Consider the following 17,013-nt stretch of genomic DNA (forward strand, 5'->3'; position numbering starts at 1 on the left):
TTTTAAAGTCTATTTCATATGAGGGTTTTATAATTTGCGTTCATACGTTGGATATAACAGTGAATCTTCCTATAAAAACAGAAAAAGGGGTAAGCTTCCCAACGTGCGTTCCAACTTAAATGGAATAGAAAGCCCAGCTCATACGACGTCGTTCATAGAGAACTAGAAAAAAAATACGCGTGCTCTGCTCTCTATCCTCCTTCCTCACAGCGCCGTTCCCTTCGTCCTCGCTCAACACCTCACACAACCAGAACGCGGCGCCTCAAGAGCTTGCTGCAAATACAGGTACGCCATCTTCTTTCCCTTTCTATGGTGAGGCTGCGAGATATGTTCCAAACCAAGCACAAAATTTTCCAGATATGTTTAAAAATAACCCCTTGCCGTATAGACGACCATAGCGATGACCGTATCGGGGAAGTATCCGTTGGTCAACATGAATTCAACGATACGTCATACGTAAGTCACCGTATCGGGCCGGAATCGTATCCGATACTCACATACCCCTCTTTGGAGGCGTATCCAGGGTTTAGGGTTTCACCTATACACAATTCAGAGTCTTTCCCCTCTCCGTCACTTTAGTCCCACTTGCCCCAGCACCCGATATTTCTTTAACCTTTTTAATTCTACAGTCCTTTCATCTGCTCTACCCAAAATCTCCTATTTTTGTGAATTAGGGTTCAATTGGCATCTCTTTGTAATCAACAGATCAGAGTACAATCCTTTTGCTGTAGGTTTGTCTCTACACGGTTTACCAGGCAAGTCTGCGCCCAAATTGCTCGACTCCCCCGGTAATCTCCCCCTCCCATTTCCTTCATATTCACCTTGCAATCTGATGTACATGTGTTGGTCCTACCTCTAACGCCAAGCCCATCAACTGAGCTTACTACCCTTACGGTGGTCCTGTATTTCTCTGCAGACCCTGGATAACATATCAAGATTGAGAACAAGAACAACTGTATTATAATGTTCTAAATTGATATTATTATTTTTTTCCCTTTTCACTATGTTCGGTTGACAAGTGCTGTGCATTCTGTTTACAGGTGATTGCGGATGGCGGAGGTAAATTTGAATAAAAACGTCCCTTTCGAAGAAAATGAGACTTTAGCGCCCATAAATGGCAATGGCAATAAGGAGGCCGCCGAACAATCTAAAACTTTGCAAAACGATGAAGATGACGACAAAGGTGATTTTTTGATATCAAAATAACTGCCATGTTACTCTTAGAGCATCTCCAATAGTAAACTAAACTCTTCAAATAAAAGTTTGTTGACCTATGTGGCAATTTGAAAATGTTTATTTGCTACTTTAATAATTTATGCCCAACAGACTCTTCTATTCAATTAATGTAATGTTATTGAAAAGAATGAAAAATATGAAAACATGTGAAGCTTTCAAAAGAGACGTTGTTAAATTACCTAGTCACATTTATATTTGGAATTTACCATATAAACAGGAAACCCCTTTGCATTTGTACTCTGATGTATTCAAGTTATAATTGTACTAAATCATCAGTTCCTCCATTCCTTAAGTAGTTCTGTATCAAAGAATCTAAGTGGTGGTAAAATCCGCTTCCCAGGTTATGAATTTGATTATGGTGTGCCTACCTAATTAGAAATGAAAACTTTTGGCAAATGAAATAATGTGAAATTTAATTAAATTATAAGTAATAATTTACTGGGGCATTTTAATGTGTTTGTAATGTATGAAGTTCTGCATCTCACACCCTTCTATCTTTCTCTCTCTCTCTCTCTCTCTCACTCACTCTCTCTCTCGGTTTTTCTTTTGGCAGACATTGCAAAGAAAAAAAAGAAGAAAAGTAAAAGCAAGTAAGGAAAATTTTATGGTATTACTATATATATTTGTTTTGTTTTAAACGATTTCACTATAAATTTTGTTACTTTCTTTTCTTATCTGCAGGAAAAAGAAAGCACCGCAGGAGCAGACTAATCCACAATCTATGCAAGCGCAGACTGATCCACCATCTATTCCTGTTGTTGACCTGTTCCCATCTGGGGAGTTTCTTGAGGGTGAAATTCAACTGTACAAAGACGAGTGAGTATATTGTATTGCTCATGCAATTTATGGCACTTATTTTAAGGTTTTTAGTAACTTTGGTAGGGGTATGTGGTTCAACATTAGTTCAATAGGCAATCCTGCTCTGGGGCAATAATTAACCCAAATGTCTCTAGTACCATAATTAAGAAGGTACCTGTTTCTTGACATGGAATCGTGGGGAAAACTGGGATTATTTATGGCAACGTTTGATCTGTTTCTAGTACCAGCTGAAGGTAATGAGAGAAAAGTGAGGAAAGGGAAAAGTTGTAAAGGAAATAAAGCGAAGATGGAAGAGGGAATTGAATAATTTAATTGAAGTCTGATGTTATTTATGAGGGGAAGGATGTTGGCAGAGCAGGGTAGAAGCAGTTAATAATGAGGTGAATCAGTTGGAATCGACTTGGGAAGTCAAAGGAAAAGAAGTCTTACTAATGAGGCTTTAGTGAGGCTTCAGTGAATCCAGTCCTTGGAGATTTATCCTTTTCTAGTTTGGTAGGATAATGGTGATATGTGAGCTTCTAGAAATGTAGCCGATGTTTTTTTTGGGATTGCAGGATAGTCTGGGATTTATTTATTGGTATCAAGGGGAAGTTGGACCTCTTGTCCACTTTTTCTTTGTATTTTGTACAATAGTTGGTTTTAAAGTAAATTTGTTTTTCATAAAAAACATTTGAAGGCTAAAGCACCCTCGTAAGGTGCACATTTTTTGCTTGGATACTTGCTCGTGGTAGAGTTAAAACCTATTATTTGATTCAAAGGAGCAGACTAAATGTCTCTCTTCAATAGTGCATAATGCTTAAAGTGCGGATCATCTGTTTTGTCACTCCTGTATAGCTTTAAGATTGTTTCTAGAGAAGTTAATTTGAGTTGGGTGATTCCAGCTGTATATTGCCCTCTTTTCGGTGAGACGCATAAGGCATTTGGCGACTCTTAGAAGGCAAAATCTCATGAAATTGTAGTGTGCTGGCTGTGTCTTGGTTAATTTGGATTGAATGGAATAAGCAATGTTCGTAAAATCGCTAGGCGGTAGGCGGGCAGCAGGCAGGGGCCTAGCGCCTAGAGGAGTAATTGGGACCTAGGCCTATTTTTTGTTTAATAAATTATAAATTTATACCAAAATCATGCAAAATAAAAGGATATATAAATTAAGATAGTGAGGAAAAATAAATTTATAATAGTACTACAAAGAAAAATACTTGAAATAAAAGGCTAGGCCTCTAAGTCTAACTCTTCCTCCTCTCCATATCAATCAAAGACTCTCTCGGTATCAGACTCAAACTCAACATCCTCGTCATCTCCCTTTCCTTCGCGGGTCACAGGTGGGCGAGGAGGATGTGACCTGGTGGTGGTCGTCACAGGTGGAGGCTTGGTGGTGGTAGTCTGTCGTAAGAGAGAGAGAGAGGAGGGGACGACTTAGAGGAGAGAGAGGCAGCGTGAGGTAGATTTTCTTTAAAGTCAGGAAAATTATTATTATTATTATTTTTTAAAAAAGGACCTGTCTCACCCTGGTGCCTAGACGCACCCATGCGCCGTCTAACTCCGTGGCGCTGCCTAACTCCGTGGCGCCTACCCCTAACAATTAGGGTGAAATCGCAGCGGTGTCCTCCCGCCTAGCGCCTAGGTGGCCGCCTAGGCCAATTTTTCGAACACTGGGAATAAGAGGAATTTTGAGAATCATAGTTGGCATGGAGGAGGTGTTATGGGATAAAGTCAATTGGGTTTTCTCTGTCCTTCAATGTCTCCAGGATATTTCATTCTTCTATTTTTGCAAGTTGGACTGCAGCTTTCCTGTAAGAGATTTCGTTTTTTGGTGTTTTTGTTTCTGTTGGACTGCAGAAAATGTGTCTCAGTTTCACTTTTACGTATTCTTGTTATATTCCTGTGGTAGTCTAGTCTGCAAGTTGGTGTACTTTAGTTTTCATCAGGCATTTTGGGTTAATATAAAGTGCAGTGAAACTGAGAGCCAGTCTCTGGTTGAATTCCTTTGGAATGCATGAACAGGAGCGTTTTGCCCTCGGTAATGGAAAATAACCATCAATGGAATATGCTCTTAGTGTAATCATTTTATTATTTATATTAGGCCCAAGTTTGATACTGGATCTGTGCTACTTATTGTATTTCTTTTGTTTGTATATTTCTTCAATATAGTCAAATTTGGTATTGTGTTTCAGTAACCTGTGGAGGTCTACCTCTGAAGAGAAGAGGGAGTTGGAACGCGTTGAAAAACCAATGTATAATTCGGTTCGTCGAGCAGCTGAAGTTCATCGCCAGGTGCAGTTTTACTATGTGAATGTACTACTGCTTAAATTAACATAACTTGACCTGGGAAAGTAAATCAGCTGGAGGCTTTGTTTACTTTTAATTAGGTTCGGAAATACATCAAGGGAATTTTAAGGCCTGGAATGTTGATGACTGATTTGTGCGAGACTTTGGAGAACACAGTACGGAAGTTAATATCCGAGAATGGTCTGGAAGCAGGCATTGCTTTCCCCACGGGATGCTCTTTGAATTGGTAGACCTTTTATATTTGCCACCTGTGAATTTAATTTCTTCTATTGTTCGCCACATAATTCTATTTGTGTTCATTCCGCTTCTTATTGTCAGGGTTGCTGCTCATTGGACCCCAAATACGGGCGACAAGACAGTGCTTCAGTATGATGATGTAATGAAATTGGATTTTGGAACTCATGTAGACGGTAATTCAATCTCTACTTCTGTGTTTTAAATCCTGTGGAGAAGTCAACTCTTGGTGAACTCTAGTACGCATGGGCAAGTTGTCAAGCATGAGTTGTTGTTGACTTTACAGGATGTATAGTTGACTGTGCATTTACAGTAGCATTCAATCCTATGTTTGATCCACTGCTTGAAGCCTCACGTGAAGCAACAAATACGGGTATCAAGGTACTATACCGCCCCTGTTAAAGGTTAATTGCTTAAATACACTTTTTTATCCTATAGTTTGGATAAGTATCAATCCAGCAAATCTACTTATAATTTCCATGTGACCCTAATTCTTTACAATTGTATGGTTCGAGTCCAAAATTATTGCTAGTAAGTTTGAAGATTGTTGTTGTGACTTTGAGGATAGGATCTTTGAGCTGATAATAGAGTGTGACTTCAAATTTTATGCAAATGATCATAAAGTGAGACTGATAAGTATCTATTACATCTATTACATGATGCAAACACAATTAAGTATCATTCCTCAAGGTTGCATTAATACTTTATACTAATTGAGGTGAAATATATGAGCAATTGTGTCCGTAGTTTTAGAGGCTCTTTGTTATTATTGTTAATTGTAGTCTGTAAATTTTTATAATTGTAGCAAAGCAAGTCCGTTTAATGCTATCACTAGTTGTAAGACAATTGATATATATTTCCTTGAGGTTAAATCATTATTGATAATTTCAAAATATCTATGAGCACATTACCTCTTACGAAACCCTTATGCAGAAGTGACAAGAAAGAAGAAAAGAGAAAGAAGAAGCCAATACTTTAGTTATTTCAATTCACTAATAGTAGTTCTTTGTTGAGCTAATTACAAATTACTACCTGAGTTTTGGGGTGTTCTTCAAAGTGGGGGATACAATTTCAATTTTTTCACATTGCAACCTATTTTATCAAAATTTTAGACCTTCGGGTGGTTATTAGTTACATTGCTGACATAGCAGACGAGAGACCTATTTATGGACTGATGTCGAACCCAAACTTGTGATACATAGCACTTGCCTGCTTCAAGTTGCCAAACCTTCCCCTTTGTCATGAGTGTATGCTGCTAATCATCCAATCTCCTATATTAAGAGTTCTAATGGTTTTTAATTACCAATTAGCTGCTCTTCATTTTCTAGAGTTCACCATCAAAGACTTTTCATATTTTTTGGAGTTCTCCATCAAAGACTTTTGGTCTCTCTCTTGCTGGAGTTTTCTAGAAGGCTTTTGAATTTTCTCTATTAATCTACTTAGTGTCTTTTTAGATCCTCTAATAAAGTCTTAGTGCATGCACTCAGAATGATTGGAGTTACCCAACTTAGGTTTTTGTTAGGAAAATTGGAAAAGGCTTTGTAGTTGAGTCTTAAATGCTTGTCTTGGCTATAAATATATGTAAGTGCTTAGGCAAAGGCATGAACTAAAAGAATAAATTAGTTATCAGAAATTTTCTGGTCTACTTTCCTGTGATAGGAATTTTGGTGTGAAGCCCGTGTTAAATAACTCGCCTTCTAGATCTTGTTCTTTGATGTAATCGACGGCAATAGACTAAACTAGCAAATATTAAAACACTTAGAAACACACAAGAATTATACTGGTTCGGCAGAACTTTTGCCTACGTCCAGTTGTGATTTCTCTAGGTAGAGAAATCACCGCTCCTTTGATTAATAATAGAGATTACAGAACTTTTGCAACCCTAGAACTAATCTCAAAACTCTTGGCTGTCTCTGGCTGTTTTTCCTCTCCTGAAAATAAGCCTTGTCACACTCTATTTATAGATATAGAGTTGGCTTACATGTCCCAAGGCTGATTGGATTCTTATTCCCAAGTAGATTAGGAAATTACACTTATCCAAATCCTAATAGACTTCTAGAAATCCAAACTTGAATTGAATAAGGAAAACTGAAATTCTTTCCTAATCCCTCTAGGACAAGAATTGGTATACCTCTAATTTTCCTAAAACAATCCTAAACCAACTAGGACATATTTGACGAGCCAAAATCCTAACAATCTCCACCTTGGTGAGTCAAACCAAGTCTTGATCGTTGCACCCCAGAGTATCTTTGAACCTCCTTGAAGCAGCTCTGGAAATCTTCAAGAGTCTTCACCTTGGCAATCTTCTTCTTGCCTCATTGCACCTCAAGTGAGGAGGTGCTCCACTTTAATCAATCAACGAGATTGATCAAGTTCAAGCAATGCTTGAACTTCTTGGCCGACACTATCTTTGTAAGGAAATCTGCAGCATTGTCATCCGTATGAATCTTTTCAATCCAAATCTCCTTAGACTCCACCCAATTTCTGATTCTGTGATATCTTGCTTCAATGTGCTTTGATCTTCCAGAAAAAACTTGATTCTTTGCCAAGTGAATGGCACTTTGACTATCACACTTCAGCTTCACACAATCTTGGGTGATTCCCATTTGACTTACCAAGCCATTAAGCCAAATTGCTTCCTTTCCAGCTTCGGCCAATGCAATATACTCTGCCTCTGTGGTCGACAAAGCTGTAATTTGTTGCAGTAGTGCTCTCCAATTGATCGGTCCTCCTGCGCATGTAAACACATAACTAGAAGTTGACCTTCTCTTGTCCAAGTCCCCTGCATAATTAGCATCCACATATCCCAACACCCTTGCATTTTCTTTTTGCTTCTCAAACATAATCCTTTGTCACCAAGAACCCTTGAAATAATGCAAAATCCACTTGACTGCATCCCAATGTTGCTTTCCTGGATTTCCCATGTATCTGGAAACGACACTGATTGCTTGAGCTATGTCTGGACGTGTGCATACCATTGCATACATAAGGCAGTCCACGGCATTAGCATAAGGAACCTTCTCCATTACTTGCTGCTCTTCCTCGGACTTAGGACATTGTTGCCCCTTAACTTGAAGTGAGCTGCCAAAGGAGTCGAAACTGCCTTTGCTTCTTGCATGTTGAACTTCTCAAGAACCTTCTGAATATACTTGGCTTGTGATATTCAGATCCTTCCAACGGTCCTATCTCTCTGAATTTCCATGCCAAGGATCTTCTGTGCTTCACCTAGATCCTTCATGTCAAACTCCTTGCTCAACATCTTCTTCAAGTCTTGAATTCTAGACTTGTCTTGACAAGCGATTAGCATGTCATCCACATATAGCAATAGCAATATGATCATCCCATCTTGGAACACATGATAGTACACACAACAGTCATATAAACATCTTCTAAAATTGATTTTCAGCATGAAGTAATCGAACCTCTTGTACCACTGTCTTGGAGACTGTTTCAGGCCATACAGAGGACTTATTTAGCTGACATACTAGGTTTTCTTTCCCATATTCAACAAACCCTTCTGGTTGAGCCATGAAAATTGTCTCCTCTAGATCCCCATGAAGAAACGCTGTCTTCACATCCATCTTGCTCAATCTCCATGTCATGCTGAGTTGCCATTGCTAAAAGCAATCTAATAGAAGTATGCTTAACTACGGGTGAAAAGATCTCATCATAATCCACCCCTTCCTTTTGTGAGTACCCTTTAGCCACGAGCCTTGCTTTGAATCTCACGGCATCTTGTTCATGTAGTCCTTCCTTTTTCCTAAATACCCACTTGCATCCAACTAGCTTTCTGTCTTTGGGCTTAGGAACCAACTCCCAAACAGAGTTCTTGTAAAGAGACTCCATTTCTTCTGTCATAGCACTTATCCAACTATCTCGCTCATCACTTGCTATAGCTTCTCGATAAGTAGTTGGATCTCCTTGACTAATGTTGAGAGCATAATTAACTTCGTCTTGGTCAAACCCAAACCTGTCGGGTTTCTTCTTGTTCCGATTAGGTTTGTCCAGTGCTATGCATCTCTGGAATGCAGGTGGATTGTTGGTTGGAGTTCTAACCCTTGGGATGTCTGGCGGATTAGAGTGCCTTCAATCTGCCCTATTTCTTGCTCCACCTGATTCCTAACTGGTGAACGATGCTGATGCTCTTCTTCTTTCTCAAAACCATCAGATTCAACATCTTGCTCAATTTGCTCCACCTGAGCTGCTTCTTCGTCTGAACTGATTAATGGAATCTTTGTTGCTTCAATTTCAGCATCGTCTTTCTTCTCTCTACTGCTCTCGACTTTATTCGGAGGCATGGTTGTCTCATCAAAGACAACATCTCGGCTGACAACCTTTTTCCTGTTGTTGATATCCCAAAGCTTGAAACCCTTCACTCCTTTCTCAAAACCTAAGAATATGCAATGTGTAGACTTTGGTTTGAGCTTGGACCTTTCATCGCTTGGAATATGTGCATAAGCACTGCAGCCGAATACCCTGAGCTTGGAATAGTCCACCGACTTCTCAGACCATACCTCTTCTGCACTCTTAAAACCGAGAACTGTAGATGGTGATCTGTTAATCAAATAACTTGCATGATTAACGCTTCTGCCCAAAAACTATCAGGCAATCCTGCATGAAATCGCATGCTCCTCTCTCTCTCTACATGAGAGTTCGGTTCATCCTCTCAGCAGCTCCATTTTGTTGGGGATTCTTCTTTACTGTGAAGTGCCTTGTGATGCCTTCTTGCTTGCAGTAATCGGTAAACTCATTACTTGTATATTCACCTCCATTGTCACTTCTCAGGTACTTGATCTTTCTTCCAGTTTGATTCTCGGTTTCTGTTTTCATTCCTTGAACTTTGCAAAAACCTCGGATTTCTGCTTCATGAAATAAACCCAAACCTTCCTAGAAAAATCATCCATGAAAGTAACAAAATACCTAGCTCCACCATTTGATTTGGTTGGTGCAGGGCCCCAAACATCTGAGTGAATATAGCTGAGTTGCTCCTTGCTTCGATTATCTGCACTGCTACTTGTGAATGATACCTTCCTTTGCTTTCCAAGAACACAATATTCACAAAAGTCCAGTTTGCAAGATGACACGCCTTCCAACAGGCCTTGCTTGTGTAATTCTTGCAACCCTTTCTGGCTTATGTGCGAGCCTATGATGCCAGAGTTCAGTCTTGTCTTCTATACATTGATTTACAGAAACAGCTGCTCTCCCAACTATAGTGGTCCCAATTAACTTATACAGACTTATTGGGTTGTAGGTCACCCCGCATTACCACCAGTGATCCTTTGGCTACCCTGAGTCTTCCCTTTTTAGATTCGTACCCATAGCCGGCCTCATCTAAAGTACCCAAGGAAATCAAATTCTTTCTTAGTCTAGGGACATATCTAACGTTCCCCAAAACTCGTATCATCCCATCAAACATTCTGATTTGAACAGTGCCGATTCCTTTTACAGGACATGAAGAATCGTCCCCCATTAAAACTTCCCCGCTGCTGACTTCTTTGTAAGTATCGAACCATTCTCTTACTGCACACATATGAAAAGTGCATCCGGTATCCAAAATCCAATTTGTGAAAGCCTTGGAGCCTGATGTTACTAAAAGAAGCTCCCCGTCACTCTCATGCTCGGTGACTGCACTAGCTGAACCCGAGCTTCCTTCCCTCTTGGCTTTCTTCTCTTTCCAAATCTTGCAGTTCCTCTTCCAATGATCGGCTGAACCACATTCGAAGCAACCTTCCTTCTTTTCCTTTTTCTTCTTGGATTTTGACCTACCTCTGTTGCCTGTTTTCTCTTCCTTTGTCTTTTCCCGCCCCCTCTCCTTGCCTTTGGCATAAAGGCCTTGAGAGCTTTCAGTTATATCATCTAGTTTAGCATATGAGTGAAGAGCTTGAATCACGTCTTCAAGCTTCAGGGACTCTTTTCCAAACATTAGAGTTGTTCGAAAGTGCTTGAAAGACGAAGGTAGAGACCTCAGCAAGATGATAGCCATATCATCATCTTTGTAAGTTTCTTCGACCTTCTGAAGATTAGTTATGCAATTTTGAAACCTGCATACGTGATCTTCAATATCACCTCCTTCTTCCAGTCGAAGTCCGAATAGTTCATCCTTTAGAAAAAGTTTATTGGACACGGTTTTGCCCATATAAACATTCTCCAACTTTTCCCATGCTTCTTGGGCAGTCATCTTTTCTGTGATGTGTGACCGAACTGATCTTGTGAGATGGATCTCGATGGAACTCTTGGCTTTCTTGAGAACCTTAGTCCATGCTGTGTCTGTCATGCTTGTTGGCTTCTCACCGCTGAGTGCATCATCCAAATCTTGCTGTATCAGTACGTTCTTCATCATCCTTTGCCAATCCGTGAAGTCATCCTTACCGTCAAAGGGCTTTAACGCAGGTCCTAGATCCGCATTCATCTTCCCTTTAGACATCGTAGAACCCCTTAACCTAGGCTCCTGATACCACTTGTTAAATAACTCGCCTTCTAGATCTTGTTCTTTGATGTAACCGACGGCAATAGACTAAACTAGCAAATATTAGAACACTTAGAAACACACAAGAATTATGCTGGTTCGGCAGAACTTTTGCCTACGTCCAGTTGTGATTTCTCTAGGTAGAGAAATCACCGCTCCTTTGATTAATAATAGAGATTACAGAACTTTTGCAACCCTAGAACTAATCTCAAAACTCTTGGCTGTCTCTGGCTGTTTTTCCTCTCCTTAAAATAAGCCTTGCCACACTCTATTTATAGATATAGAGTTGGCTTACATGTCCCAAGGCTGATTGGATTCCTATTCCTAAGTAGATTAGGAAATTACACTTATCCAAATCCTAATAGACTTCTAGAAATCCAAACCTGAATTGAATAAGGAAAACTGAAATTCTTTCCTAATCCCTCTAGGACAAGAATTGGTATACCTCTAATTTTCCTAAAACAATCCTAAACCAACTAGGACAAGAATTGGTATACCTCTGATTGGAGTTACCCAACTTAGGTTTTTGTTAGGAAAATTGGAAAAGGCTTTGTAGTTGAGTCTTAAATGCTTGTCTTGGCTATAAATATATGTAAGTGCTTAGGCAAAGGCATGAACTAAAAGAATAAATTAGTTATCAGAAATTTTCTGGTCTACTTTCCTGTGATAGGAATTTTGGTGTGAAGCCCGTCTCTATCTTTATTATTAATAGGTTTTCTGTCTTAATTTCCATTCATATGTAGAGCAAGTGTTTCATTTGTTTAATATACCAACTTCCAATAAATTCTTCTTTCATTGCTTTGTCTCTAAACCTGTTCTTTCTTGAATCCTATAGATAATTAATCATAAGCCTACAACCTTCCAGAATTAGTACTCTATATGGGAATTAAGACTCACATTGGATTTTGAACAGACCCTAAACTAGAGGAATTTACACAATAATTGGAACTAATTAACTTCTGAATTTTGAGGAACATATTGTGGGAAGTGATGTTAACTAGTTTCATGCTTATTCTTACTGTGAATTTATTGTTATGTAGATGGGTGTTTATGCCTAGTGAGTTTCAAAGCTTGAATTATTCTAAAGTTGATCTTGGTTTGTAGTTAATTCATATCTTGCGCCATCAGCTACGCCCCCTGCAGTTTATCGTTTTTTCACAAAAATACCAGCAATTTTAGAAGTTACACAAACACCTCTTTATGTTTAAACATGTTTGGATGTTGCTAGAAACTATATTTGAGAGGGCGTCCTTGTAAATTATAAAGTATTTTGGATTTTACATTAGTTGACTTTCCTTACGGAGGAGGTTTTGTGCAACTGTATTATACATGAAGGGTTGTTGGTGACTTTTTAAGTGCAGTGGGCTTTGTGAAAACACGTTAAACCTCAAGGGTGTCTGCGTATTTAGCCCTTGTTTTCAATTACATATTAGCTTAAATCAATGGCTACATATTTGGGGAAATTTATATAATGGTGCTTATGGATTGTGTGCCTGAGTAATGTTATGGCACCAAATTTGAGTCCCAAGTGGTGTGGCATGTGGGACATGCCACCTGATTAGTTTTATTTTAAAAATTAAGTGTCATGTCTTAATTAATTCAAAACTCAAATTCAACAAAAAAAGATGACAGTTTAGTGAAAAGAAAACAAGGAACCTGACAGTCCCAACCACAGTACCACCACCAAGCTGGATCGTGTACCTTGCCACATTGCTTTGTCATCATGCTCCCCTCTCGTAGCAGTTTCTTTACTAGACACCCAAAACCAAATAACTAACTAACCTGGAAAACTACTTATGCATAAACTAAGCTCTCAACTTTGGTTTTCAATCTAAAGTTTTGATGGAAAACAGTGCAGTTGAACAAGTTCTTTGTTCATGATTTCAATCCCAGCCCAACCTTCCTATTTATAGGTAGAAAACTTGAGCTTATTAGGTTTGACTAGTCATCGTGTAAACTCCTCATAGAGCAACCTGAAATCACCATGAACTTCCACCTCAGCTATAGGTTTGACACCACACCATCTAGCTATTCCACCTCTAGATATTTTGAAGAGAAAGAAAAGGACGAAAATTTCGTAAATACTTTTATGCCTATATGACTAGTTGATCACTCCTAGTCATCTGCACTTGTTTTCTTTTGGGAAAAATAGGTCTTTACATATACCGGCCTAAAATATAAACCTCTATCTGCTTCATTGCTTCCAACTTAAAAAGTAGAGAGTTTCTGTGTATTGGATTTTCTTTTCCCTCTAGTTTAATGCTGCTTTTGCAATCATTGGTGCGTTTTTGCATTGTTTTAACTTATAACTTGCTTATGAATGAAATTATTTTCGTAACTAGCTTATGGTTGTTTATCAATACATGTTAATTGGATATAATTTTTCACTGAATTTGTATTTAGTGCTTTAGTTGAAAGGTTAATTACTCAGAAATATGTTGACTTTGTATTTTTCTAGGAGTCTGGAATTGATGTGCGTCTTTGTGATGTTGGTGCTGCAATCCAAGAAGTCATGGAATCGTATGAGGTTGAAATCAATGGAAAGGTGTATCAAGGTATTTTTCCATGTGATGTGACTATCTTTTACACTCATCACAGAGTACATGTTATGCAGTTTACTTGTTAAAAAAGAGTGGAGCCTTCACCTTGCAAATATTTTGAGAATGATATTTGTTCTTCATTATGAGAGTGTAAATGGTACAAGACACATTCTAGCTAAATCACATAACCAAACCCAAAACTCTTGTGCAGTTACACACATAATATCCATGACCAACTTGCTTTCCATTAGAATTTTGGGTATTAGATAGAGTAGAGCATGCTTTTATTTGTCGCGACCTTACAAGAAAACTTGTTTATCACTGTCTTGAACAAAATAGTTATATTCTGATATAGAGATATTTGTTATTCTGTCATTAAGAAGGCTTAAAATTGCCGCAACTGACCAAAACCAAATTGGTTTTCGTGATTGCTTTAAAATATCAATGCATAACACATAGTTTGCTGTAAACTACGCGCAGCTTATACTGAATGCATCAAAACCAGCCAAGTCAAATATAGCTGCTAACTTGTCACTTTGTCGATCCTTGCACGGGTTTCTCATCAATCGTCTCACTGAGCTATCAATATTTTTTCAGAACTGAATTAATTGATGAATTTTGGTGGTGAAATAATGAATCTGTATGTGGTCAAATTGGTGGCTTGTGTTTCCTAGTAACTTCTACCTCTTAACTGATTATGTCAACCAGACTAAGCATTGTTGAATTAAATTTGTAGAAGAAATTATGGCTCCAATAACCTACCCTGTGTCATTCCCATTGACTTGCAATATTCTCACTTTTTCACTAGCTGGCCGAGTCAACATAAAATTGGCTCATACTTGGAGAAGGAAAATATTAAAGGAAGGGTTAAGTGTTATAACTGGCATGATTACAATATTCTCACTCTCTCACCATACCTTGTGTATTCTGCAACTGACTCTGAAAACAGTTTGTTTTGTTTTTCTTGTTGATTTTTGTTTTTGCTCATCAAGTAATGAGTTTGCCACTTTTACTCATTTATCAACAACCTTTTTATGAGATGCCCTGTTGATAATTCTGTACATGTGAGGTAGACTTTGTCTAATGTTTGCAGTTAAAAGTATCCGAAACTTGAATGGACATAGCATTGGACGTTATCAAATTCATGCTGGAAAATCTGTTCCTATTGTGAAAGGAGGGGAGCAGACGAAAATGGAAGAGGGTGAATTTTTTGCAATTGAAACTTTTGCGTCAACTGGTAAAAGAAAGTTTTTGTATTTGGCAGGAATCTGATGTGAAATAGGTAGTAGTTCACTGTGACTGCTGTGCTAACTATCCCATGTTATGTAACTTATATTCAGGGAAAGGTTATGTCAGAGAAGATCTAGAGTGCAGCCATTACATGAAAAATTTTGAAGTTGGCCACATCCCATTGAGGATGCCCAGGGCAAAGCAATTGCTAGCAACAATTAACAAGAACTTCTCCACTTTGGCCTTTTGCAGGCGGTATTTAGACCGCCTGGGAGAGACGAAATATCTTATGGCGCTAAAGAATTTGTGTGATGCTGGCATTGTCCAGGTATTTTTCATCAATCAACTTGTTCATCCTAATACTACTGTGCTTCAACACCAATTTTCCATCACTATTTGGTATTATGAAGCATGGCCTAGTTTGATTTTGTTATGTTGGGAAATAGGAATTCCCCCCTGAATTGCTTTGTGGTCACAGCAAGATGATAGTAATAGTCTTTGCTGCTATATAAATTCATCCACTCAAACGCTAGTTTTAAAGTGTTACATGGTACTTGCATATGTTATGCTTCTGGACTAAAGCTGAAGTTGCTGGTAGTCAAGTGAAGGATTTAGATGGTACTTGCATATCTTTCAATTTGGTGTTCTGAACTTCTAACATGTTTAAGGAAAGGATTTATTTGAAAATTTACTAATTGAGATAAGTTGTCTCTGAAAATATTTGTCAAGTAAGTTTAGGTTGGAAATCAAGAATCCGGAAACAGACACAGATTAATGAAAATAAGAAGCATTAAATGCTTGAATGGCACCATGAAACTATCAAAGAATATTAATGGAAAAAATTCACAGATTAATCTTATAGATGATGGAAGTTGCTATGCTGGTTTGTTTTCTGGAGTAGACTAGTACTAGTGTAGTCAAGTGGTGCTGTCGTGTGGAGGTCAAATCCTATTTTCGGCAGAAATCTAGTCAAAAGGCACCATCTTGAAAAAAAATCTGATTAATTGATGGAGAAGATGATTTCTTGAAGGAGACAGGAGTCTGGCTTACTGAATTATTTAATCGGTAGAGGCCTACATGAAACTTTTCCGTTTGAAGTTCCTCTGATGCAAGTAACACCTGCTTATCAATAACAAGTCATGCTTTCCTTTAGGAAACCTATGGTTAAGAAGACTACTGATTTAATAATAAGTGTGCATGCTAGTTTATTGCAATATTAGTATTTTTATTTTATTTAGTTGAGTTATGTACTCATGTTGGATTTTCATGTTGGTCTTTATGTCAATTTCTCAGTAAACTGCCTAATGAGGAATTGAAATTAAGACCAATATGAATTTCTGTTTATGCCCCGCATATTCAGCAGTGTTAATTGTTGCAAAGCCAGCACCATAAACCCTATATTATTTGCTTTTGTCAACCTACTCTTTAGCAATTTGGTGTCATTCCGAATTTCTGAGATGTAAGCGCGAGTACTATTCAGTCAAGTTTTGTTCATCCTGTTGTCTTGCAAGCATCCTTGACTTCTACCAGAGATAAAAAGTGAATATTTCTTTGGTGCCAATCTGCATTCCTAAAACCGTAGTTTGCTACAGTGGCTCCAAAAACTCAAAAGCAATTTGGGGCCAATGAGCAAAGACTCCCTGACTTCCACCAGAGTTATTTATGTAGATGTGTCAGATTGTAATGCTCATCTGATATCAATATATTACAACATAGCTTTTGTTAATATGCTGCTTTGTTTCACTATGTCGCTTCCTGCAATTGGTGCTGATGGAGGACCTCGTTCATTTTTCTTATGGCAGCCTTATCCTCCTCTCTGTGATGTTAAAGGCAGTTATGTATCCCAGTTTGAGCATACCATTTTGCTTCGGCCAACCTGCAAAGAGGTCGTATCCAGAGGTGATGACTACTGATATGGGCGACGATAACTTTGCCATGAAAACCTGCATGGTGGTTGTACCATGTTTTTTGAGTACAAACAGGAATAAGTTTATTTTTGTGTTTTCCACATTTATCTCTGTTATCTTTAACTGCAATGAAAAATTTTCTCAGTATTTTGCTTGTCGTATGCGACATGTCTATTGAAAAAGACACTAGTTTCATAGAAACATTTGAATTTCAAATTGAAAAAATTCGGTGACCAAAGAAATCTATATATTTCAAATCCATAAATATAAGGGAGCTTTAGTTTTAAAGCATAAT

General features: G+C 38.3%; 1 protein-coding gene across 2 annotated transcripts; it reads left to right on the forward strand.

Annotated features, from left to right (window-relative positions):
- Positions 1–100: 100 nt before the first annotated feature.
- LOC103333460 (methionine aminopeptidase 2B-like) lies at positions 101–16,865 on the forward strand. Of its 2 annotated transcripts, XM_008236285.2 has the most exons (13): positions 194–285; positions 732–788; positions 1,041–1,183; positions 1,790–1,826; positions 1,918–2,052; positions 4,227–4,326; positions 4,422–4,567; positions 4,660–4,751; positions 4,862–4,956; positions 13,500–13,596; positions 14,675–14,818; positions 14,922–15,139; positions 16,614–16,865. In XM_008236285.2, the coding sequence occupies exons 3-13, from the start codon at positions 1,051–1,053 to the stop codon at positions 16,722–16,724; spliced, it is 1,308 nt and encodes a 435-aa protein (XP_008234507.1). In that variant the 5' UTR covers positions 194–285; positions 732–788; positions 1,041–1,050; the 3' UTR covers positions 16,725–16,865. The 2 variants fall into 2 exon arrangements, with proteins under 2 accessions (XP_008234506.1, XP_008234507.1); XM_008236284.2 differs by lacking the exon at positions 732–788 and having other exon boundaries at positions 101–285.
- Positions 16,866–17,013: the final 148 nt, after the last annotated feature.

The sequence above is a fragment of the Prunus mume genome, linkage group LG5, assembly GCF_029339155.1.
Source record: "Prunus mume cultivar Tortuosa linkage group LG5, ASM2933915v1, whole genome shotgun sequence".
Taxonomy (NCBI): domain Eukaryota; kingdom Viridiplantae; phylum Streptophyta; class Magnoliopsida; order Rosales; family Rosaceae; genus Prunus; species Prunus mume.